Source organism: Ambystoma mexicanum, chromosome 5q (genome assembly GCF_040938575.1).
Source record: "Ambystoma mexicanum isolate Mex_15411 chromosome 5q, UKY_AmexF1_1, whole genome shotgun sequence".
In the NCBI taxonomy this organism is placed as follows: Eukaryota; Metazoa; Chordata; class Amphibia; order Caudata; family Ambystomatidae; genus Ambystoma; species Ambystoma mexicanum.
In genome coordinates, this window is record NC_090933.1 from 1,304,973,521 (window position 1) to 1,305,000,326 (window position 26,806).

General features: G+C 47.6%; 1 protein-coding gene across 2 annotated transcripts in view; it reads right to left on the reverse strand.

Annotated features, from left to right (window-relative positions):
- LOC138498059 (dentin sialophosphoprotein-like) overlaps nt 1–26,806 on the reverse strand; it is a 140,342-nt gene that overhangs the window by 42,723 nt on the left and 70,813 nt on the right. For both annotated transcript variants that reach the window (XM_069621905.1, XM_069621904.1), the window contains exons 4-5: nt 23,823–23,861; nt 1,352–1,402 (exon numbers count right to left, since the gene is read on the reverse strand). In XM_069621905.1, the coding sequence (XP_069478006.1) occupies nt 1,352–1,402; nt 23,823–23,861 (90 nt within the window). The remainder of the gene's footprint in view (nt 1–1,351; nt 1,403–23,822; nt 23,862–26,806) is intronic.

The following is a 26,806-nucleotide window of genomic DNA, read 5'->3' on the forward strand; positions in this document are numbered from 1 at the left end:
TGCTTCTGCATCTGGATAACCTGTTTGAATATTGTGTCTTCACTCGTTCTTTGCGGCCCAATAAATACGCTAAATTAGCCCCCTCGACGGGTGCGGGAGCCAATGAGGTTGCTTCAAACCCGGGCTGAATCTACCAATGTAAGTCTGGGTTTGGAGCAATACAAGTGCCCTTTGCCCCTGCCCTCCACCGGTGCTACTGTTTTCCCTCCTCCGTCCCTCCCAGCCTCAAATCCAGCCCCTCAAGACCCACCCCACCAAACTTACCTTAAATGGGCTCCTCCGACCGGTTCCTCAGTGCGCTCTGCTCCGTCAGCTTGACTTCCTGGTAAGCCATAGAAATAGTAGAGGGTCTCTGAGCGAAGCCCTGCTTTCCATTTCCATGGCAATCCCAACTCTTCCCGCTGCGGCTATGAACCAAGCAGCGCGGCCTGTTTTTTGCTATTGCTATTAACACCTCAAGGGTTTGCCTCGGGTGCTAATAGCAATAATACTGCATTCTGCAGACTTCACCGGCCCGGTAATGGCACGCGGGCCCGGTGTTAAGACTTGGTTTGCTCGGGCTTGTAACTTCGGCCCCAGGCCATTACCAGATAGTGAAGCCCACAGAACGCGGTATTATTGGTTAATTCAAGGAGCAGCGGTTCTGCAAAACGCAGGTGGGATGGGCACCTGTTTCTGAAATACTAATCCCCAAAATATAAGGCTTTGCATATATTTTGGCTGTTTTTAAAAGAGATTGAAGCAGTACTGCCTGACAGGGTAGATCTACCAGCTGCTGTCTCGGATCAGTTTCAGATACTGGGCCTCATCAGGACCCTGTGGTCCCGGCCGGCAGAGTACAAGTTTGCAGGCCGGATTCCCGAACCGCCCGCCCGCCAAGTCTGACCTGGTGGGTGGAGCGGCACCCACCCGCATACTGTGACGGTAGCATCGGCACCATTACGAACGGTGCCGGTGCTACCCTCTTCCCCATTCCCATTGAGTCCTACTGGACTCAAATGAGAATGGCGAATACCATTTTTCCAGCGCCTGACTTCCCGGAACGCCGGAGTCAGACTACCCCGGTAATTCCGGAAAGCCAGGCGCAGGAAAAAAAAAGTTTTACCGGCACGGCTACTGCCGCACTTGTAATGATTGCCTTGTCTGAAATCTCATAATGTTTTCATGACATATAGATGCTGGTCAGGTTTGTTACAGAGCCTTGAAGCTGGTCATCTGAGGGGAAGTTTGCACTACCGCTTCTACATGGTGATGGATAGAGAAAGGACGGAGAAGGGCTGGCAAAGGGATTGGAGAGCGGGAAAGAGAATGATTGGAAGGGTATGGACCTACCCATCTTCACTGGACTTACCTTGGGTGGTCGCGCCGTGGAGGGCGTTCTCAGCCAGGGTCGTGGCATCCGCTGCAGAAAAAAGAGAGATTGGTTGTGAGCTGAGCAGTGTGCTTAGAGGATGTGCGCCTAGGAGCGCACTAGCGTAGCTATGGTGAGTGAGTGCCAGGGCCATCCATATCACTCATAGACAGACCGGCATGTTATGGTGTCCTATACACTGCCTTGGTCAGCCACCCTGCCACTTTGCCCCATGTAAGAGTGTTGTTAGTGGGATAGCGGGGAGAAGCACATGGTTGCTGTTGCTAAAATGGCGGCGTGAAGCAGATTGGAGAAGCCAGGCTCTGCGCGGGTAAATGTCTATGCACAAAGAAATGAGGGATGGTTGGAGCATAGGGGTTTGATCTGTGGGTGGTCGGCAGCTGAACCCCTGCTCTTCTTCACTATTAACATTCTGCCTCTTACAGTAATTTGGGGCATAAAAAACTAAGAATTTGTTATTTTTTCATGTCCTGAAAACTTTCCGAAATACGGCTGGTAAAGACAAAAAGATGTATTTTTTACGCCCTTGGAGGTAAGTGTGGACAACAAATCATTGGCCACATATGGACCCTTGCGCTGTAAGAACATAATATTATAGATTATAATAATCCTAGCTGGTCAGATAGCACAGTGAGCTAAGTGCGCTCCCTCCTGATATCTGTGTGCAGCCTGCTGTGGCAGGTTCGAATCCCGGCTCGGTCAAATCAGCCTTTAATTTTTCCGAGGTCGATACATTGAGTACCACTCTGTGGGATAATAATGTCTTCTGTTGTTTTCAGGGCTCTGAGACCTATGGGTGTGTAGCACTATATAAGAATTTTTTTATAATTGTATTTAGCCAATTTTACAGCTTTTTACAAAATAAAACATTACAAATTGCAAAAAGCACAAAAAATTCAATCGTTCCACCAATTCACAGATTATCTGTATCATAAATTGACATAAAAGGACAAAATTGTTGTAAACTCAAAATTAAAGTGCATATATAAATGTCAAAAGGAAGTAAGTTAAAAGGAGTTCATAACAAAAAAAAAGACATCAACAGGTTTAGAACCCCCAGAGTTAATTTAGTATTCTGACCAGAAGCCGGTCTCTCCCAAAATCCAGTTGTGGAAAGCCAGTCTGAGTTATGGACACATTTAGAAAGGAATCTGAGTCTCCCTTCTTTCATTGATGCACAATCAATCAATATATTCCTGCAGGTTTGCACAATTCCAGCTCCACATTGCAGATAGAAACCAGCTTCTTTACTGGAGGAGTCTCTAGAGACCCTTACCTCGCTCGTCAAGATCACATTTAGACGAAACCTAAGATAATCAGCTCTCTTACCGTAAACCAGGAATTTAATGAATTAACCAGGGAGAGACCCCCTAGATGTATCGAGAAACAAGCGCGGTTTGGTGAGCTTCAAATTTTTAACTGTATCGATTGTTTTAATCCAATCTGCGTCCAAAATCGCTTTTTTCACACTCTCCGGATTTCCCACCAGATCATTATGACTATTATCCGAACGCCCCACGCAGTTCAGAACGATCTCCTTCATTCTAAACAGTTCGGGAGACTTTCCCTGGTTGATATGAGGTGCCACGTCCTCATACAAAGAACCCCTCTTTGGTACCACAATGGAGCGGTATAGTGGAACTATTCTTTGCTCCAATAAGACCCCCAAAGAGGACAGTCCCAACTCGTGTCTTATGCTTGAGACGGGCAAAGACTGTGGTAAATTTAACACCTTCTTCCAAATTCTCCCCTCCATTTTCTCGCAGTGCCGTGCCTGAAAGACCGAGTCTAATTCGTAACGTACTTTGGGAATCCCCTTCCCTTCATAGTATCGTATCAGGGGGCCAAAGAGAACTTACAATACTTATACAGGATCTTTCTCATCTGACACATCATTTGGTCAGTTACAGATTCAAGGCGAGCTGTTGATTTTGAGATGGAGGGATTTGCATGCAGAAGCAGTCCCAGATATTTAATCTCAAACTTCACAAGAATGGCAAGGCCATTTAACCTCCATTTAAAATTACGAATGTGCCTTCCTGAGTTAGAGAAACACATTACGCTTGTCCGGGAGGGGTTGACTACTAAATCATTGATTGCTTTGCATCTCTCGATCTCCTGTATGAGACGCTGAAGTCCTATTGGTGTATAATCCACGAGGACCACATCATCAGCGTATACTAACCAACTCAACGATTGATTCCTAATCTTAGGGGAAGCAAGCAAACACAGAGTCAGGGCTCTACCCAGATCTAAAATGTAGAGCTTAAATAGGCAGGGAGACAAAATGCAACCCTGCCTAACACTGCTACTAGTCCGGATTAAGCCAGAGAGATTACTACTAGCATCCAATCTCATCTGGATCTTCGTATCTGCATGAAGGTGCCGCATAATGGCCAGTAGTCCAGGCGGGATACCCCAAGCATCCAGCTTTGCCCACAACCTGTTTCTATTAACTGTATCAAAAGCCAGAGACAATTCTACCCAAGCTCCATAGAGAATCGGCCCACCCCTTGACCAAGATTTGCCAACTAATGTATGCATTAGGACCCCATTTAGGGATGTAGAGAGGCCTCTCCTAAACCCTGCCTGATGTTTCTGGAGGATGCTATTCCCCTCAGCCCATGCTTCTAGTTCCACCAGAATTAAGAAATACATTATTAGGTCAATCAGGCGTGCACAATGGAGACACCAGCACGGGTGATCGCTACGTGACATGGCCGCACAACATCCTGACTCCTGAAAATCATGCATTTTTCAGCCGTCCCAGACCCACTACTGTTTTCTTCCTACACCACCCAGATCATCTTCTCCTTTCCCTTCTCCCCCTCTGACATCTGTCTATGTGTTATCGTATTCCTACCTGCCTCTAATGTTAATCCCACTCTCCTATCTCCTCCGCCTCCCCTGATGTCCCGTCTCCCTCCCTCAATGCTTGTAGCCTTCGAGTCAGCTTTGACAGTGCCGTCAAACGCAAACAGTTCATCACAGCTACTGCTGTGGACAACCTTGGAGTCAGCTTTAACAGTGACCTCAAACGCAAACAGTTCATCACACCTACTGCCATGGGCAACCTTGGAGTCAGCTTTGACAGTGGCCTCAAACGCAAACAGTTCATCACAGCTACTGCTGTGGACAAACTTGGAGTCAGCTTTGACAGTGACCTCAAACGCAAACAGTTCATCACAGCTACTGCCGTGGGCAACCTTGGAGTCAGCTTTGACAGTGACCTGAAACGCAAACAGTTCATCACAGCTACTGCTGTGGACAAACTTGGAGTCAGCTTTGACAGTGACCTCAAACGCAAACAGTTCATCACAGCTACTGCCATGGGCAACCTTGGAGTCAGCTTTGACAGTGACCTCAAACGCAAACAGTTCATCACAGCTACTGCTGTGGACAAACTTGGAGTCAGCTTTGACAGTGACCTCAAACGCAAACAGTTCATCACAGCTACTGCTGTGGACAACCTTGGAGTCAGCTTTGACAGTGACCTCAAACGCAAACAGTTCATCACACCTACTGCCATGGGCAACCTTGGAGTCAGCTTTGACAGTGGCCTCAAACGCAAACAGTTCATCACAGCTACTGCTGTGGACAAACTTGGAGTCAGCTTTGACAGTGACCTCAAACGCAAACAGTTCATCACAGCTACTGCTGTGGACAACCTTGGAGTCAGCTTTGACAGTGACCTCAAACGCAAACAGTTCATCACAGCTACTGCTGTGGACAAACTTGGAGTCAGCTTTGACAGTGACCTCAAACGCAAACAGTTCATCACAGCTACTGCTGTGGACAACCTTGGAGTCAGCTTTGACAGTGACCTCAAACGCAAACAGTTCATCACACCTACTGCCAGGGGCAACCTTGGAGTCAGCTTTGACAGTGACCTCAAACACAAACAGTTCATCACAGCTACTGCTGTGGACAACCTTGGAGTCAGCTTTGACAGTGACCTCAAACGCAAACAGTTCATCACAGCTACTGCTGTGGACAACCTTGGAGTCAGCTTTGACAGTGACCTCAAACGCAAACAGTTCATCACACCTACTGCCAGGGGCAACCTTGGAGTCAGCTTTGACAGTGACCTCAAACACAAACAGTTCATCACAGCTACTGCTGTGGACAACCTTGGAGTCAGCTTTGACAGTGACCTCAAACGCAAACAGTTCATCACACCTACTGCCATGGGCAACCTTGGAGTCAGCTTTGACAGTGGCCTCAAACGCAAACAGTTCATCACAGCTACTGCTGTGGACAAACTTGGAGTCAGCTTTGACAGTGACCTCAAACGCAAACAGTTCATCACAGCTACTGCTGTGGACAACCTTGGAGTCAGCTTTGACAGTGACCTCAAACGCAAACAGTTCATCACAGCTACTGCTGTGGACAAACTTGGAGTCAGCTTTGACAGTGACCTCAAACGCAAACAGTTCATCACAGCTACTGCTGTGGACAACCTTGGAGTCAGCTTTGACAGTGACCTCAAACGCAAACAGTTCATCACACCTACTGCCAGGGGCAACCTTGGAGTCAGCTTTGACAGTGACCTCAAACACAAACAGTTCATCACAGCTACTGCTGTGGACAACCTTGGAGTCAGCTTTGACAGTGACCTCAAACGCAAACAGTTCATCACAGCTACTGCTGTGGACAACCTTGGAGTCAGCTTTGACAGTGACCTCAAACGCAAACAGTTCATCACACCTACTGCCAGGGGCAACCTTGGAGTCAGCTTTGACAGTGACCTCAAACACAAACAGTTCATCACAGCTACTGCTGTGGACAACCTTGGAGTCAGCTTTGACAGTGACCTCAAACGCAAACAGTTCATCACAGCTACTGCTGTGGACAACCTTGGAGTCAGCTTTGACAGTGACCTCAAACGCAAACAGATCATCACACCTACTGCCAGGGGCAACCTTGGAGTCAGCTTAGACAGTGACCCCAAACACAAACAATTCATCACAGCTACTGCTGTGGACAAACTTGGAGTCAGCTTTGACAGTGACCTCAAACGCAAACAGTGCATCACACCTACTGCCAGGGGCAACCTTGCAGTCAGCTTTGACAGTGGCCTCAAACGCAAACAGTTCATCACAGCTACTGCTGTAGACAACCTTGGAGTCAGCTTTGACAGTGACCTCAAACGCAAACAGTGCATCACACCTACTGCCAGGGGCAACCTTGGAGTCAGCTTTGACAGTGACCTCAAACGCAAACAGTTCATCACAGCTACTGCTGTGGACAAACTTGGAGTCAGCTTTGACAGTGACCTCAAACGCAAACAGTTCATCACAGCTACTGCTGTGGACAACCTTGGAGTCAGCTTTGACAGTGACCTCAAACGCAAACAGTTCATCACACCTACTGCCAGGGGCAACCTTGGAGTCAGCTTTGACAGTGACCTCAAACACAAACAGTTCATCACAGCTACTGCTGTGGACAACCTTGGAGTCAGCTTTGACAGTGACCTCAAACGCAAACAGTTCATCACAGCTACTGCTGTGGACAACCTTGGAGTCAGCTTTGACAGTGACCTCAAACGCAAACAGTTCATCACACCTACTGCCAGGGGCAACCTTGGAGTCAGCTTTGACAGTGACCTCAAACACAAACAGTTCATCACAGCTACTGCTGTGGACAACCTTGGAGTCAGCTTTGACAGTGACCTCAAACGCAAACAGTTCATCACAGCTACTGCTGTGGACAACCTTGGAGTCAGCTTTGACAGTGACCTCAAACGCAAACAGATCATCACACCTACTGCCAGGGGCAACCTTGGAGTCAGCTTAGACAGTGACCCCAAACACAAACAATTCATCACAGCTACTGCTGTGGACAAACTTGGAGTCAGCTTTGACAGTGACCTCAAACGCAAACAGTGCATCACACCTACTGCCAGGGGCAACCTTGCAGTCAGCTTTGACAGTGGCCTCAAACGCAAACAGTTCATCACAGCTACTGCTGTAGACAACCTTGGAGTCAGCTTTGACAGTGACCTCAAACGCAAACAGTGCATCACACCTACTGCCAGGGGCAACCTTGCAGTCAGCTTTGACATGGACCTCAAACACAAACAGTTAATCACAGCTACTGCTGTGGACAACCTTGGAGTCAGCTTTGACAGTGACCTCAAACGCAAACAGTTCATCACACCTACTGCCAGGGGGAACCTTGCAGTCAGCTTTGACAGTGGCCTCAAACGCAAACAGTTCATCACACCTACTGCCAGGGGGAACCTTGCAGTCAGCTTTGACAGTGACCTCAAACGCTAACAGTTCATCACACCTACTGCCAGGGGCAACCTTGCAGTCAGCTTTGACAGTGACCTCAAACGCAAACAGTTCATCACAGCTACTGCCAGGAGGAACCTTGCAGTCAGCTTTGACAGTGGCCTCAAACGCAAACAGTTCATCACACCTACTGCCAGGGGGAACCTTGCAGTCAGCTTTGACAGTGGCCTCAAACGCAAACAGTTCATCACACCTACTGCCAGGGGCCACCTTGGAGTCAGCTTTGACAGTGACCTCAAACACAAACAGTTCATCACAGCTACTGCTGTGGACAACCTTGGAGTCAGCTTTGACAGTGACCTCAAACGCAAACAGTTCATCACAGCTACTGCCAGGGGCAACCTTGGAGTCAGCTTTGACAGTGACCTCAAACACAAACAGTTCATCACAGCTACTGCTGTGGACAAACTTGGAGTCAGCTTAGACAGTGGCTTCAAACGCAAACAGTTCATCACACCTACTGCCATGGACGCTAGCGTCAACCTTCTCACTGGTCTCAATAACAAGAAAATCCACAGCGACCTCTCCTGCCACTTGGCCAAAATGCTTATCACTTTTTAATTTGTATTTGGGGTTATATAGTGTGAACTTAGCTAGAAAGCATCACTGTGCTGTGCAAGCAATATAGGGTTAACCGAGGCTACAAATGATAGTAGCTTCAGCATCCCATATGGCAGGGGTGGTATTTACCTAGGGGTAGCAGGACCTAAGTGACCTCTAAGTATTGCCTGAAGAGCGGGGTCTTGAGTTCTTTCCTGAACTGTGGGAGCATCAGCAAAGCCAAAAGGTGGTGGCTGCAAGGTTTAGAAGGAATCTTAACCTGGGGCATTGTTCTGGGCAACCCTCCAGACCATCGTTCTTCACCTGCCAAGTCATTACAGGAAGGGGTACGACCATATGCAAATCAGGCTTGGTCCCACCCCAAAAAGTGCGGTCCAGCCCAAACTGCTAGGTCACATCCCTGCGGCACGAGACCACAAGCCTCTGCAGTCATTTATTATTTTATTTTATTGGATATGGCTAAGGCGCCGATACCACAAATGGTGTTTCAAGGCGACATGTTTTGGCCTCATTGGGCATCATCAGTGAGGAGTAGTTTGGGTCTCTAGGCACAGCAGGCACGGGACCCACGCCTGGGCATACCCATCCCACTTGGGGTGAGCAGTGATGGCTGGAAGGTTTGGAATGAATGCTTGCCTCTGGCATTGCTCTGGGCAACCCTCCAGACCATCGTTCTTCATGATGTGACCTAGAAGTTCAGGCTGCGCTGCCCCTTTTGGGGTCGGACCAAGCATGATTTGCATATGGTCTTTCACCTTCTGTAATGGCTTGGCAGGCTGAAGACCGATGCAGAGTGCTGGCAGTGAGTGCAGTCGCGCGGCAGCACTTCTTTTACCTCATTGAGGCTGGATGTGTTTTTCGTTGATTTGCCTGTACTAGCCTGAAGCAGCAAGGAGGAGCTTTCTATAAAGAAGGGCCGTGGCGCCTAGAGCCGACCCAGAGTGCTGGCAGTGAGTGTAGTTGTACAGAAGGCAGAGGCCGATGGTGGTAAGACTGTTCTTATTTGATATAGCTGAACTGGTAAACCACAGCGCTGTAGCAAAATGTAATTTTCTTATGCCTTCTCTAGTAAAGCTCCTTTGGTTACTGATAGTGGATGTATTTAAGAGTCACTACCCCAATTGGCTAGTGATTTTCAGCTGTGATTTCTTCTCCATATTCTCCATCTGTGGGGGCCTGTTCCTCTCCTCTTCCCTCGTCGCTTGTCTGTTCGTGTTGTATTTACAGACGTGACTCACCAGCAATTAACAAACAGGAGGCGATTCAAACGCCAATACCCCAAACTACAGTGTATTTTCATAAACTGTTGTCAGCCAGGAATAGCTCTTCTACGAATGAGGCGCCAAAACAAACATGTGATCCGTAGATCCCGGACGTGGCTTTACTATCATGCGTACACTCAAAAGAGGAGCCTTCTCTCCGGGCTTCCTATCATGCGTACAATCAGAGGAGCCTTCTCTCCGGGCTTCCTATCATGCGTACAATCAGAGGAGCCTTCTCTCCGGGCTTCCTATCATGCGTACAATCAGAGGAGCCTTCTCTCCGGGCTTCCTATCATGCGTACAATCATTAGAGGAGCCTTCTCTCCGGGCTTTGTGTCATGCGTACCATCATTAGAGGAGCCTTCTCTCCGGGCTTCCTATCATGCGTACCATCATTAGAGGAGCCTTCTCTCCGGGCTTCCTATCATGCGTACAATCATTAGAGGAGCCTTCTCTCCGGGCTTCCTATCATGCGTACAATCATTAGAGGAGCCTTCTCTCCGGGCTTCCTATCATGCGTACAATCATTAGAGGAGCCTTCTCTCCGGGCTTCCTATCATGCGTACCATCATTAGAGGAGCCTTCTCTCCGGGCTTCCTATCATGCGTACAATCATTAGAGGAGCCTTCTCTCCGGGCTTCCTATCATGCGTACCATCATTAGAGGAGCCTTCTCTCCGGGCTTTGTGTCATGCGTACAATCATTAGAGGAGCCTTCTCTCCGGGCTTCCTGTCATGCGTACCATCATTAGAGGAGCCTTCTCTCCGGGCTTCCTATCATGCGTACAATCAGAGGAGCCTTCTCTCCGGGCTTCCTATCATGCGTACAATCAGAGGAGCCTTCTCTCCGGGCTTCCTATCATGCGTACAATCATCAGAGGAGCCTTCTCTCCGGGCTTCCTATCATGCGTACCATCATTAGAGGAGCCTTCTCTCCGGGCTTCCTATCATGCGTACCATCATTAGAGGAGCCTTCTCTCCGGGCTTCCTATCATGCGTACAATCAGAGGAGCCTTCTCTCCGGGCTTCCTATCATGCGTACAATCATCAGAGGAGCCTTCTCTCCGGGCATCCTATCATGCGTACAATCATTAGAGGAGCCTTCTCTCCGGGCTTCCTATCATGCGTACCATCATTAGAGGAGCCTTCTCTCCGGGCTACCTATCATGCGTACCATCATTAGAGGAGCCTTCTCTCCGGGCTTCCTATCATGCGTACACTCAATAGAGGAGCCTTCTCTCCGGGCTTCCTATCATGCGTACAATCATTAGAGGAGCCTTCTCTCCGGGCTTCCTATCATGCGTACAATCATTAGAGGAGCCTTCTCTCCGGGCTTCCCATCATGGGTACCATCATTACAGGAGCCTTCTCTCCGGGCTTCCTATCATGCGTACCATCATTAGAGGAGCCTTCTCTCCGGGCTTCCTATCATGCGTACAATCATTAGAGGAGCCTTCTCTCCGGGCTTCCTATCATGCGTACCATCATTAGAGGAGCCTTCTCTCCGGGCTTCCTATCATGCGTACACTCAATAGAGGAGCCTTCTCTCCGGGATTCCTATCATGCGTACACTCAATAGAGGAGCCTTCTCTCTGGGCTTCCTATCATGGGTACAATCATTAGAGGAGCCTTCTCTCCGGGCTACCTATCATGCGTACAATCATTAGAGGAGCCTTCTCTCCGGGCTTTCTATCATGCGTACCATCATTAGAGGAGCCTTCTCTCCGGGCTTCCTATCATGCGTACAATCATTAGAGGAGCCTTCTCTCCGGGCTTCCTATCATGCTTACCATCATTAGAGGAGCCTTCTCTCCGGGCTTCCTATCATGCGTACCATCATTACAGGAGCCTTCTCGCCGGGCTTCCTATCATGCGTACCATCATTAGAGGAGCCTTCTCTCCGGGCTACCTATCATGCGTACAATCATTAGAGGAGCCTTCTCTCCGGGCTTCCTATCATGCGTACCATCATTAGAGGAGCCTTCTCTCCGGGCTTCCTATCATGCGTACAATCATTAGAGGAGCCTTCTCTCCGGGCTTCCTATCATGCGTACCATCATTAGAGGAGCCTTCTCTCCGGGCTTCCTATCATGCGTACCATCATTAGAGGAGCCTTCTCTCCGGGCTTCCTATCATGCGTACAATCATTAGAGGAGCCTTCTCTCCGGGCTACCTATCATGCGTACAATCATTAGAGGAGCCTTCTCTCCGGGCTTCCTATCATGCGTACCATCATTAGAGGAGCCTTCTCTCCGGGCTACCTATCATGCGTACAATCATTAGAGGAGCCTTCTCTCCGGGCTTCCTATCATGCGTACAATCATTAGAGGAGCCTTCTCTCCGGGCTTCCTATCATGCGTACCATCATTAGAGGAGCCTTCTCTCCGGGCTTCCTATCATGCGTACCATCATTAGAGGAGCCTTCTCTCCGGGCTTCCTATCATGCGTACCATCATTAGAGGAGCCTTCTCTCCGGGATTCCTATCATGCGTACCATCATTAGAGGAGCCTTCTCTCCGGGCTTCCTATCATGCGTACCATCATTAGAGGAGCCTTCTCTCCGGGCTTCCTATCATGCGTACAATCATTAGAGGAGCCTTCTCTCCGGGCTTCCTATCATGCGTACAATCATAAGAGGAGCCTTCTCTCCGGGCTTCCTATCATGCGTACAATCATTAGAGGAGCCTTCTCTCCGGGCTTCCTATCATGCGTACCATCATTAGAGGAGCCTTCTCTCCGGGCTTCCTATCATGCGTACCATCATTAGAGGAGCCTTCTCTCCGGGCTTCCTATCATGCGTACCATCATTACAGGAGCCTTCTCTCCGGGCTTCCTATCATGCGTACCATCATTAGAGGAGCCTTCTCTCCGGGCTACCTATCATGCGTACAATCATTAGAGGAGCCTTCTCTCCGGGCTTCCTATCATGCGTACAATCATTAGAGGAGCCTTCTCTCCGGGCTTCCTATCATGCGTACCATCATTAGAGGAGCCTTCTCTCCGGGCTTCCTATCATGCGTACCATCATTAGAGGAGCCTTCTCTCCGGGCTTCCTATCATGCGTACCATCATTAGAGGAGCCTTCTCTCCGGGCTTCCTATCATGCGTACAATCATTAGAGGAGCCTTCTCTCCGGGCTACCTATCATGCTTACCATCATTAGAGGAGCCTTCTCTCCGGGCTTCCTATCATGCGTACCATCATTAGAGGCGCCTTCTCTCCGGGCTTCCTATCATGCGTACAATCATTAGAGGAGCCTTCTCTCCGGGCTTCCTATCATGCGTACAATCATTAGAGGAGCCTTCTCTCCGGGCTTCCTATCATGCGTACAATCATTAGAGGAGCCTTCTCTCCGGGCTTCCTATCATGCGTACCATCATTAGAGGAGCCTTCTCTCCGGGCTTCCTATCATGCGTACAATCATTAGAGGAGCCTTCTCTCCGGGCTTCCTATCATGCGTACCATCATTAGAGGAGCCTTCTCTCCGGGCTTCCTATCATGCGTACCATCATTAGAGGAGCCTTCTCTCCGGGCTTCCTATCATGCGTACCATCATTACAGGAGCCTTCTCTCCGGGATTCCTATCATGCGTACCATCATTAGAGGAGCCTTCTCTCCGGGCTTCCTATCATGCGTACAATCATTAGAGGAGCCTTCTCTCCGGGCTTCCTATCATGCGTACAATCATTAGAGGAGCCTTCTCTCCGGGCTTCCTATCATGCGTACCATCATTAGAGGAGCCTTCTCTCCGGGCTTCCTATCATGCGTAACATCATTAGAGGAGCCTTCTCTCCGGGATTCCTATCATGCGTACCATCATTAGAGGAGCCTTCTCTCCGGGCTTCCTATCATGCGTACAATCATTAGAGGAGCCTTCTCTCCGGGCTTCCTATCATGCGTACCATCATTAGAGGAGCCTTCTCTCCGGGCTTCCTATCATGCGTACAATCATTAGAGGAGCCTTCTCTCCGGGGCTTCCTGTCATGCGTACCATCATTAGAGGAGCCTTCTCTCCGGGCTTTGTGTCATGCGTACAATCATTAGAGGAGCCTTCTCTCCGGGCTACCTATCATGCATACAATCATTAGAGGAGCCTTCTCTCCGGGCTTTGTGTCATGCGTACCATCATTAGAGAAGCCTTCTCTCCGGGCTTCCTATCATGCGTACAATCATTAGAGGAGCCTTCTCTCCGGGCTTCCTATCATGCGTACAATCATTAGAGGAGCCTTCTCTCCGGGCTTCCTGTCATGCGTACACTCAATAGAGGAGCCTTCTCTCCGGGCTACCTATCATGCGTACAATCATTAGAGGAGCCTTCTCTCCGGGCTTCCTATCATGCGTACCATCATTAGAGGAGCCTTCTCTCCGGGCTTTGTGTCATGCGTACAATCATTAGAGGAGCCTTCTCAACGGGCTTCCTATCATGCGTACCATCATTAGAGGAGCCTTCTCTCCGGGCTTTGTGTCATGCGTACAATCATTAGAGGAGCCTTCTCTCCGGGCTACCTATCATGCGTACAATCATTAGAGGAGCCTTCTCTCCGGGCTTTGTGTCATGCGTACCATCATTAGAGGAGCCTTCCCTCCGGGCTTCCTATCATGCGTACAATCATTAGAGGAGCCTTCTCTCCGGGCTTCCTATCATGCGTACCATCATTCCAGGAGCCTTCTCTCCGGGCTTCCTGTCATGCTTACCATCATTAGAGGAGCCTTCTCTCCGGGCTTCCTATCATGCGTACAATCATTAGAGGAGCCTTCTCTCCGAGCTACCTATCATGCGTACAATCATTAGAGGAGCCTTCTCTCCGGGCTACCTATCATGCGTACAATCATTAGAGGAGCCTTCTCTCCGGGCTTCCTATCATGCGTACAATCATTAGAGGAGCCTTCTCTCCGGGCTACCTATCATGCGTACCATTATTAGAGGAGCCTTCTCTCCGGGCTACCTATCATGCGTACCATCATTAGAGGAGCCTTCTCTCCGGGCTACCTATCATGCGTACCATCATTAGAGGAGCCTTCTCTCCGGGCTTCCTATCATGCGTACCATCATTAGAGGAGCCTTCTCTCCGGGCTTCCTATCATGCGTACAATCATTAGAGGAGCCTTCTCTCCGGGCTTTCTATCATGCGTACCATCATTAGAGGAGCCTTCTCTCCGGGCTTCCTATCATGCGTACAATCATAAGAGGAGCCTTCTCTCCGGGCTTCCTATCATGCGTACAATCATTAGAGGAGCCTTCTCTCCGGGCTTTGTGTCATGCGTACCATCATTAGAGGAGCCTTCTCTCCGGGCTTCCTATCATGCGTACAATCATTAGAGGAGCCTTCTCTCCGGGCTTCCTATCATGCGTACCATCATTAGAGGAGCCTTCTCTCCGGGCTTCCTATCATGCGTACAATCATAAGAAGAGCCTTCTCTCCGGGCTTCCTATCATGCGTACAATCATTAGAGGAGCCTTCTCTCCGGGCTTCCTATCATGCGTACAATCATTAGAGGAGCCTTCTCTCCGGGCTTCCTATCATGCGTACCATCATTACAGGAGCCTTCTCTCCAGGCTTCCTATCATGCTTACCATCATTAGAGGAGCCTTCTCTCCGGGCTTCCTATCATGCGTACCATCATTAGAGGAGCCTTCTCTCCGGGCTTTGTGTCATGCGTACCATCATTAGAGGAGCCTTCTCTCCGGGCTTCCTATCATGCGTACAATCATTAGAGGAGCCTTCTCTCCGGGCTTCCTATCATGCGTACCATCATTACAGGAGCCTTCCCTCCAGGCTTCCTATCATGCGTACAATCATTAGAGGAGCCTTCTCTCCGGGCTTCCTATCATGCGTACCATCATTAGAGGAGCCTTCTCTCCGGGCTTTGTGTCATGCGTACAATCATTAGAGGAGCCTTCTCAACGGGCTTCCTGTCATGCATACCATCATTAGAGGAGCCTTCTCTCCGGGCTTTGTGTCATGCGTACAATCATTAGAGGAGCCTTCTCTCCGGGCTACCTATCATGCGTACCATCATTAGAGAAGCCTTCTCTCCGGGCTTCCTATCATGCGTACAATCATTAGAGGAGCCTTCTCTCCGGGCTTCCTATCATGCGTACCATCATTAGAGGAGCCTTCTCTCCGGGCTTCCTATCATGCGTACACTCAATAGAGGAGCCTTCTCTCCGGGCTACCTATCATGCTTACCATCATTAGAGGAGCCTTCTCTCCGGGCTTCCTATCATGCGTACCATCATTAGAGGAGCCTTCTCTCCAGGCTTCCTATCATGCGTACCATCATTAGAGGAGCCTTCTCTCCGGGCTTCCTATCATGCGTACCATCATTCCAGGAGCCTTCTCTCCGGGCTTCCTATCATGCTTACCATCATTAGAGGAGCCTTCTCTCCGGGCTTCCTATCATGCGTACCATCATTAGAGGAGCCTTCTCTCCGGGCTTCCTATCATGCGTACCATCATTAGAGGAGCCTTCCCTCCGGGCTTCCTATCATGCGTACAATCATTAGAGGAGCCTTCTCTCCGGGCTTCCTATCATGCGTACCATCATTACAGGAGCCTTCTCTCCGGGCTTCCTATCATGCTTACCATCATTAGAGGAGCCTTTTCTCCGGGCTTTGTGTCATGCGTACCATCATTAGAGGAGCCTTCTCTCCGGGTTACCTATCATGCGTACAATCATTAGAGGAGCCTTCTCGCCGGGCTTCCTATCATGCGTACAATCATTAGAGGAGCCTTCTCTCCGGGCTTCCTATCATGCGTACAATCATAGGAGCCTTCTCTCCGGGCTACCTATCATGCGTACAATCATTAGAGGAGCCTTCTCTCCGGGCTACCTATCATGCGTTCAATCATTAGAGGAGCCTTCTCTCCGGGCTTCCTATCATGCGTACAATCATTAGAGGAGCCTTCTCTCCGGGCTACCTATCATGCGTACCATCATTAGAGGAGCCTTCTCTCCGGGCTACCTATCATGCGTACCATCATTAGAGGAGCCTTCTCTCCGGGCTTTGTGTCATGCGTACCATCATTAGAGGAGCCTTCTCTCCGGGCTTCCTATCATGCGTACCATCATTAGAGGAGCCTTCTCTCCGGGCTTCCTATCATGCGTACCATCATTAGAGGAGCCTTCTCTCCAGGCTTCCTATCATGCTTACCATCATTAGAGGAGCCTTCTCTCCGGGCTTCCTATCATGCGTACCATCATTAGAGGAGCCTTCTCTCCGGGCTTTGTGTCATGCGTACCATCATTAGAGGAGCCTTCTCTCCGGGCTTCCTATCATGCGTACAATCATTAGAGGAGCCTTCTCTCCGGGCTTCCTATCATGCGTACCATCATTACAGGAGCCTTCCCTCCAGGCTTCCTATCATGCGTACAATCATTAGAGGAGCCTTCTCTCCGGGCTACCTATCATGCGTACAATCATTAGAGGAGCCTTCTCTCCGGGCTTCCTATCATGCGTACAATCATTAGAGGAGCCTTCTCTCCGGGCTTCCTATCATGCGTACAATCATTAGAGGAGCCTTCTCTCCGGGCTTCCCATCATGGGTACCATCATTAGAGGAGCCTTCTCTCCGGGCTTCCTATCATGCGTACAATAATTAGAGGAGCTTTCTCTCTGGGCTTCGTTAACCAGGAGTCCTTTTCACCTTCTGGATGGCGCATTGAATGCAGCTGTTTTGAATATAATTAATTCAGACATTACCAAAAATGTTGTTAGAGAACAGCCGGAAACCCAGCTACTCACCTCGATTTGAGCATGTCCCGTTATCGGCTTCTCCAGTTCGACATACCAAAAGAGCAGCAAGCTCATCATCAGACACGTCAACTTCATCGCCATCATTATTGTCACTGCATTCACCTGTGGCAAATCCTACCACTTCCCCGCCAGTAGCATCGACCCTTCCTCCTTTCATTTTTGCATTGGCTTCATTAGTGAGATTGTATGAATCAATTGATGCCAAAATGAATGAACACGTAACACTTCGAACAACGTTGAATGAGAAGGTCTCGTTCCCTGAAGGATATATCTCAGCTTTTATACTGCAAGCAAACCATTTTTGTACGCCAGGTATCTTGTGTATGGATGGCAGATTTCACATCCGTGAAGGTGGCAATCCGGCACTGTTGGTTCAGTTAGTAGATCCAGGGGGAAATTTGCAGGATGTAGCGAGACCTCATGAGAGGACTGACGCACAGCTTCTGTTCCAGCAAAACTTGGCAGGCCTTATACAAGGGGACCAGGGTCCGGTTCTGGAACAGGTGTGTCCTATATCTCCATTAATGATAGACGATGAAGGCCAAGATCTGCTTAATTATTCAACTTTTTATCAGCATCGGAAAGACAAGACAAAAAGAGTAGAAGGGAAATCAATAAAAAAGAAAATAAGAACCAAAAATCCTACCTAATTTTGCGTAATTGTGGTTCCAGAAAATTCCTGCAAGCAATTCCTGCAAGCTTTCACTTTTACAACCCTGGGCTTGACAAGGATAAGATCTAAAGGCAGGAAATTGAAAAAATGCTATGATTCAGTAGCCGCCCGCCTCCTTGCCCAGGTGATTGATCACTCGACACAGCCTACCATGGAGATGCAAGAAGATCCGGACACTGAGTTAATTAGTCTGTCTGCGTACTCCCTGGAGAGCAACGCAGTGCAGGTCACTGAGGGCTCTGGTCCAAATCCTGCAGAGTTCGTAGAGTGATGTCAAGGCAGCCACCATTGAGGCTTGACTCTTATTCGCCTCCATCTTCGTATGTCAAAGAAGGGAAGATGCCGGTTTCAATTGCATCCACTGGGGGGTCATCCCATCTTTTCCTATATCCTGGAGCAAAGAAGCAGTATGCTGCACCAAAAGCCCTTTTAAACAGTCCAACTTTGGAGGGAGTCTAAACCGGCTTTCAATAAATCAGCACGAGCAATACAGATGCCTGCTCTTACAACGTTTGCCAATTTCAAAACATCTAATGGTGCTAAATTGATTGAATGTTTTTAACTTGTTTGATGCCATTTCATCGCTATGATCTTTTGAATCCAGAGAGATCGAATAATTAGAGTTTTGCAATGATACATACCTAGATCATGTTTTCCTGCACATTGACTTGTGCTTGACGCTGAATCCCTATTGTTCCCGATGGGTGTGATTTGACTGAAGTGAACAGTTCTGATACTCTGGCCTCTTTAGTCTCAGAACAATCAAACCTGACAAGATTGTAAATTAGACACGTTTTTACCGCTTAATGTGACCTATTCGATGTCAAATTTAAATTCTCAATGGGTCATTGAATCAAATCATGCTGTATTGAACAAGGGGTCATAAGAGAACGGGTCATGGCTTGCAAGTGCCCTGGCCTCAAATAAACTTTAACTAGACCAGGAGGAAGTGTCTGAGGGTAAACTGGTGGGTTCATGGAATACACATGGAATTTTCCACCTTTTTCAAGTGCAAGATTTTAATTCCTCCCGTTATGATATCTTGCTCCGGCAACAGACCTGGCTCTTAGAATCATCCATGCTCGACGGTTACATAGTATTATTAAATCCAGCCGTGAAGGGTCCTAAAGGAAGACCAGCATTGGGCATCCTGACGGCCGTCCAAAACGGTATTGGCTGCAACTGAATTTTTGGAAGGCACCTAACCCATATGTTCAGCGCTTCAAACTTCCTTGGGAATCGACCAATTTCTTGGAATTGGGAGTCTATGCCTTGTTTAACGGAACTGGGTTGTCTGCCTGCGAACATTTTGATCGTTGCTGTTTTGATTGTTCATTAAAAACGGGGGAGCAAGCAATTTCTGTCCCCGGCTGCCTATGTTAAGTATGTGGGGGTCACCCTCACACCCCTGAACCTCCCAAATACCGAACATGGGGAGCAGGAGACAGCCCCGCAACCCCCGCTCCTCAGGTTTGGTAGTTCTGTATTCGTCCAACCCGGCAACACCCAATTAGAACAAAAAGGCCATACGGTAAAAAAATTTGACCTAATGGGTGTTACCTTGATTAACGTGTATTGGAACCCTGCGAGTATGCCGATGGATGCTTTGCTGGACAGCATTGCTAACCTGTTGGATGAGTGCTTGATGGACTCTGCTGTATATGCTTTTTTACTGTCCGGGGATTTAAATATTACTTGTCACAATTTAGATACCCATTTGACTTCACAGATTAAGGGGCGTGTTGCTTCGAGGAAACGGGGAGATTCTTGGCTTGCTCTGATGGATTTGTGGGGTTTATGTATGCTTAATGGTTGCATGACAGTTGACATCCCACCAAGGTTAGGTGGGGCAGAGGTGTCCAACAAGCTATTTTGGATTATATAAATGTCTCTGGCAAAAATGTTTCATATTCTTAAGGGTTAGAGATCTTACCTTCTGCTCAAAGTGATAATCGTATCCTGCGATTAGCCTGGCCTTTCCTGTCGGTGGAGTCTATTAAGGATAGATATGCCCCCAAATTAGAGGTACATGCAGGGCGTAACTGCCTGTTATGGAGCGAGAAATACGTGGAAAACTAAACAACAATTTAATTGCTATGTATGATAGAGTGAAGGCATTGAAGGAGGGTGTGGCAGGGAATTATGTAATGGTTTTAACCTCCTTTTTTGAAGAAACAGCAAAAACCTTTAGACCGTATTTTAAATATAGACATTCTTTTGATATTGACGTTCAGCAAAAAGAAAAGGGCTCTTAGGCTAGTGATTAGGAATTTAGGCAAACCAATTAATTCTGCACACATTCGGGAGATTAGGAAATTGACATTGAAATGTAATAAATGGCTCTGGGGCCACAAGGGAGTTATTCCGCAGAAGGACGCTGAAGTAATGCTATAGGCTATCGTCTCAAAACGCACGACGGAAACATGGCAGTTAATAAGGTGGTGACACTCTGCAGTTGGCGTTGTAGATAAATTTGGTATCTTAGGTGGCATACGTTGCTTATTATGAGGCCATTTTCTCGAAAGCTCAGAATGAAGTTGATAACGTTCATTCTTGTCCTATTAAGGACTGGACCCTGTTGTTTGAGAGAGAAGATATTCTGTATTTAATAAATAAATTTAATAACCTTGAGTGCCAGGCCCGGATGGGTATTCAAATTTGATTTTCAAAAAGCATTGGAGCTCTTGTCAAGATAAGGTTTTTTATACTATATTCTGTCAAGTAGTGAAAGATAAACAATTTCCGTCTTCGTGGAAATCAGCGATTGTGATACCCATATTTAAAAAGGGGGATTGATCTAATCTCCCAAACTACCGACCAATCGCACTACTTAATGCTCCAGAAAATAATTCTTCTTCTCTAGTCCTCGCCAAGTTGAATGACCGGGCTAAGGAAAACTCTACGTTTGAGATCCACAAGGCAGGGTTTGTTAAGGGTTTAGGTACCTCCCTTTAAAAAAGAACCCAGATGGGGGGGTGTTAAAACCTGCTTGCCTTTTATAGACTTTAAGCTTCTGTGTGAAAGCGGAGATCGCGCATTGTTGTAGAATAAACTTTGGAACTGCAATTGCTCTGCCTATTTAATGGATATTTTAATTGAATTTCATAGTGATATCTCACTGAAAGTAAGAGTAAACCAGAATGGAAATGTATCAAAACCAATTTGAGCATTTAAGAGGTTAAAGCAGGGGTGCATTCTCCCTCCTGCTCTGTTCAAGCTGTTTAAATTAGATTTGTGGGAAACCTTCAATGAAGCAGCAAAGGCCTTCCCGCTGCGTACTAATGGACATCCGATTCGCTGGGTATATGCAGACGATTTGCTCTTGATTGACCAATCTCGCATTGGTCTGCAAAGGCATTAATTGCACTGCAGACTTATGCTACCAAAAATAACTTTACTATAAATGTAGCTTAGTCGAATGTGTTGGTGTTGAGATATGCCAAGTCAAAAAAGATAATTACTTATAATTGGTGTTTAACCAACTCATTGGTATCCAAGGTGGACTCCTGCAGGTACTTCGGTTTTAATAGGGACGACAGTGCGAACGATGCCCGTAACGTTAATATGTTGTGGAATAAGGCAGCTGTTTCAGCAGCCCAGCAGTCTGTGTTACACCAGCATTGTGGGTGTGTGTGTGAGGATGGTGGAGCAAGAAAGACGTTTTGGGACGGTCTATCAAGCGGACATGACACCTTCAAGTCTTTAGATGTTCTCAGATTTTTAAGTAAAATTAATTTGTGTTCGCTAAGATAAGACCTGATATTAAGGCAAAGTTCCTCTGAGTTTGTTTATTATCTTAAACTGCTTTCATGAATTTCATTCTTGGAATTTCACTGACATTTTCTCATGAACTTACTTTTGGTTTGTTCCTATGGGGTTTATCTTTTTATTCTGTTTTACCCTTGCATTTTATAATATCTTGAATGTAATGTTGATGATATATGTAATGAAACGTTTTCTTTCCCCAGAATATTTTTTGTGTTTCATTATGTCAAAGGTTAATTTGTGTAACCATAAGACATTAATCAAAATAACCAAAAAAACAAAGCTACAATGTATCAACAGCACCAGTGAAGGACACTATGATGACTGAATGACCAAACAAAGCAGAGACTCGATGTGAAATGGAGCCTGTAGAGCTCCAAACCAACAAAGTCAAACCGGTGTTTGCAGCGCCTACTGAAAGCGAGCATGCTGGGAAAAGGGAACTGAGCAACAATATCACCAAGCAATAGGCACTCTCAAGACCCATGAAGAAAAAACGCGTAGAGTTCCCCATAGTAACAAACAAATTCTGGGAGGAGAAGATATGAGAGACTTCGCAAGGCTTTGCAAGGTTCTTTTCTTTCATTTCCTGGTTGACCATGTTTTTCCAGTAGGCACCAAGAGGCCCAGCGTAGAATAGCAGCCGTTATCACCATTCGTGCCCATCAAACGTCTCCCACCCAGGAGACAGCCTTGAGGGTCATTAATGCCCTGACCAAAATGTCATTTACAGTCCATCTGTACTTACTCTCCTCTCATTCACAGCCCATGTGTACTTACTCTCCTTTCATTCACAGTCCATATGTTCTTACTCTCCTCTCACTCACAGCCCATGTGTACTTACTCTCCTCTCATTCACAGTCCATGTGTTCTTACTCTCCTCTCATTCACAGTCTATGTGTTCTTACTCTCCTATCAGTCACAGCCCATGTGTTCTTACTCTCCTCTCATTCACAGTCTATGTGTTCTTACTCTCCTCTCATTCACAGTCCATGTGTTCTTACTCTCCTCTCTTTCACAGTCCATGTGCACGTACTCTCCTCTCATTCACAGGCCATGTGTTCTTACTCTCCTCTCATTCACAGGCCATGTGTCCCATGCGTACTTACTCTCCTCTCATTCACAGCCCATATGTTCTTACTCTCCTCTAATTCACAGCCCATGTGTACTTATTCTCCTCTCATTTCTCATTCACAGCTCATGTGTACTTACTCTCCTCACATACTCTCATTCACAATCCATGTGTTCTTACTCTCCTATCAGTCACAGCCCATGTGTACTTACTCTCCTCTCATTCACAGTCCAATTGTACTTACTCTCCTCTCATTCACAGTCCACGTGTTTACTCTCCTATCATTAACAGTCCAAATGTACTTACTCTGCCATTCACAGTTCATGTGTTCTTACTCTCCAATCATTCACAGTCCATGTGTTCTTACTCTCCTCTTATTCACAGTGCATGCATTCTTACTCTGATCACATTCACAGTTCATCTCACTTTCTCTCTCATTCACAGTCCATGTGTTCTGACTCTCCTCTCTTTCACAGTCCATGTTTACTTACTCTCCTCTCATTCAGAGTCCATGTGTACTTACTCTCCTCTCATTAACAGTGCATGTGTATTTACTCTCTTCTCATTCACGGTCCATGTGTACTTACTCTCCCCTTCACAGTCCATGTGTACTTACTCTCCTCTCATTCTCAGGCCATGTGTACTTACTGTACTGCCCTCTCTTTCACAGTCCATGTGTACTTACTCTTCTCTCATTCACAGTCCATGCATTCTTACTCTGATCTCATTCACAATTCATCTGTACTTACTCTCCCATTCACAGGCCATGTGTTCTTACTCTCCTCTCATTCACAGTCCATGCGTTCTTACTCTGATCTCATTCACAGTCCATGTGTTATTACTCTCCTCTCTTTCACAGTCCATGTGTACTTACTCTCCTCTCATTCACAGTGCAAGTGTATTTACTCTCTTCTCATTCACAGTCCATGTGTACTTACTCTCATCTCATTCTCAGTCCATGTGTTCTTACTTCCCCCTTCACAGTCCATGTGTTCTTACTCTGCTCTCATTCACAGTCCATGTGTTCTTACTCTGCTCTCATTCACAGTCCACGTGTACTTACTCTGCTCCGGGGCCTCCGTCTGTTCAGGCTCTTCGGGCTCTGTGAAAGGGAAACAAAGGGAGGCTTAGGTTAGCGGCTGCCGTTGATGTATTTAGGCTGTTAATAGCTTGACAACTATCCTGGCTATGCGCCCTTGGCAGGCCCATCGCCCAGTTCACTGCACCCCAAGCCAATGAGAAATATTCAACTAAACAAATGTTTTTTCCCAGATTTGGAAAAAAGACTTCTATTCCAAATCCGCCATTCTCGAACCTACCATGTCGAGAAAAAAGGGATAAGGCTAAGAAAAGCGTTAGGGTTAGCAATGGGGTAAGGGCTAGTGTTGCCGGGATAGTCAGAGTAAGGGAAAAGAAACTAAAAGAACAACTAGCAAAATGAGCGAAACGGTGGTGAAACTGCTGGGAGGTCTGAAGGCTTTCATGACACTGACATCAGAGAGAGATATCCATCTGCTCATCCAAGCCTGAGAGATGAACTAAGACGTCATTAACCGAGAGCTGTGCATCTGCTCATCCAAGCCTGAGAGATGAACTAAGGTGTCAATAACCGAGAGATATGCATCTGCTCATCCAAGCCTGAGAGATTAACTAACATGTCAATAACCGAGAGCTGTGCCTCCCTCATCCAAGCCTGAGAGATGAACTAAGGTGTCAATAGCCGAGAGCTGTGCATCTGCTCATCCAAGCCTGAGAGATGAACTAAGGTGTCAATAGCCGAGAGCTGTGCATCTGCTCATCCAAGCCTGAGAGATTAACTAACATGTCAATAACCCAGAACTATGCATCTGCTCATCCAAGCCTGAGAGATGAACTAAGGTGTCAATAACCGAGAGCTGTGCATCTGCTCATCCAAGCCTGAGAAATGAACTAAGGTGTCAATAGCCGAGAGCTGTGCATCTGCTCATCCAAACCTGAGAGATGAACTAAGACGTCAATAGCCGAGAGCTGTGCATCTGCTCATCCAAGCCTGAGAGATGAACTAAGACGTCAATAGCCGAGAGCTGTGCATCTGCTCATCCAAGCCTGAGAGATGAACTAAGGTGTCAATAGCCGAGAGCTGTGCATCTGCTCATCCAAGCCTGAGAGATTAACTAAGGTGTCAATAGCCGAGAGCTGTGCACCTGCCCATCCAAACCTGAGAGATTAACTAACATGTCAATAACCGAGAGCTGTGCCTCCCTCATCCAAGCCTGAGAGATGAACTAAGGTGTCAATAACCGAGAGATATGCATGTGTTCATCCAAACCTGGGAGATTAACTAACATGTCGATAACCCAGAGCTATGCATCTGCTCATCCAAGCCTGAGAGATTAGCTAAAATGTCGATAACCGAGAGCTGTGCATCTGCTCATCCAAGCCTGAGAGATGAACTAACATGTCAATAACCGAGAGCTGTGCATCTGCCCATCCAAGCCTGAGAGATGAACTAAGGTGTCAATAGCCGAGAGCTGTGCACCTGCCCATCCAAGCCTGAGAGATGAACTAAGGTGTCGATAGCCGAGAGCTGTGCATCTGCTCATCCAAGCCTGAGAGATGAACTAAGGTGTCAATAGCCGAGAGCTGTGCATCTGCTCATCCAAGCCTGAGAGATGAACTAAGGTGTCAATAGCCGAGAGCTGTGCATCTGCTCATCCAAGCCTGAGAGATGAACTAAGGTGTCAATAGCCGAGAGCTGTGCATCTGCTCATCCAAGCCTGAGAGATGAACTAAGGTGTCAATAGCCGAGAGCTGTGCATCTGCTCATCCAAGCCTGAGAGATGAACTAATATGTCAATAACCGAGAGATATGCATGTGTTCACCCAAGCCTGGGAGATTAACTAACATGTCGATAACCCAGAGCTATGCATCTGCACATCCAAGCCTGAGAGATTAGCTAAAATGTCGATAACCGAGAGCTGTGCATCTGCTCATCCAAGCCTGAGAGATGAACTAACATGTCAATAACCGAGAGCTATGCCTCCCGCATCCAAGCCTGAGAGATGAACTAAGGTGTCAACAACCGAGAGCTGTGCATCTGCCCATCCAAGCCTGATAGATGAACTAAGGTGTCAATAGCCGAGAGCTGTGCATCTGCTCATCCAAGCCTGAGAGATGAACTAAGGTGTCAACAGCCGAGAGCTGTGCATCTGCTCATCCAAGCCTGAGAGATGAACTAAGGTGTCAATAGCCGAGAGCTGTGAATCTGCTCATCCAAGCCTGAGAGATGAACTAAGGTGTCAATAGCCGAGAGCTGTGCATCTGCTCATCCAAGCCTGAGAGATGAACTAAGGTGTCAATAGCCGAGAGCTGTGCATCTGCTCATCCAAGCCTGAGAGATGAACTAAGGTGTCAATAGCCGAGAGCTGTGCATCTGCCCATCCAAGCCTGAGAGATGAACTAAGGTGTCAATAGCCGAGAGCTGTGCATCTGCCCATCCAAGCCTGAGAGATGAACTAAGGTGTCAATGGCCGAGAGCTGTGCATCTGCTCATCCAAGCCTGAGAGATGAACTAAGGTGTCAATGGCCGAGAGCTGTGCACCTGCCCATCCAAGCCTGAGAGATGAACTAAGGTGTCAATGGCCGAGAGCTGTGCACCTGCCCATCCAAGCCTGAGAGATGAACTAAGGTGTCAATAGCCGAGAGCTGTGCACCTGCCCATCCTAGCCTGAGAGATGAACTAAGGTGTCAATAGCCGAGAGCTGTGCATCTGCTCATCCAAGCCTGAGAGATGAACTAAGGTGTCAATAGCCGAGAGCTGTGCATCTGCTCATCCAAGCCTGAGAGATGAACTAAGGTGTCAATAGCCGAGAGCTGTGCATCTGCTCATCCAGCCTGAGAGATGAACTAAGGTGTCAATAGCCGAGAGCTGTGCATCTGCTCATCCAAGCCTGAGAGATGAACTAAGGTGTCAATAGCCGAGAGCTGTGCATCTGCTCATCCAAGCCTGAGAGATGAACTAAGGTGTCAATAGCCGAGAGCTGTGCACCTGCTCATCCAAGCCTGAG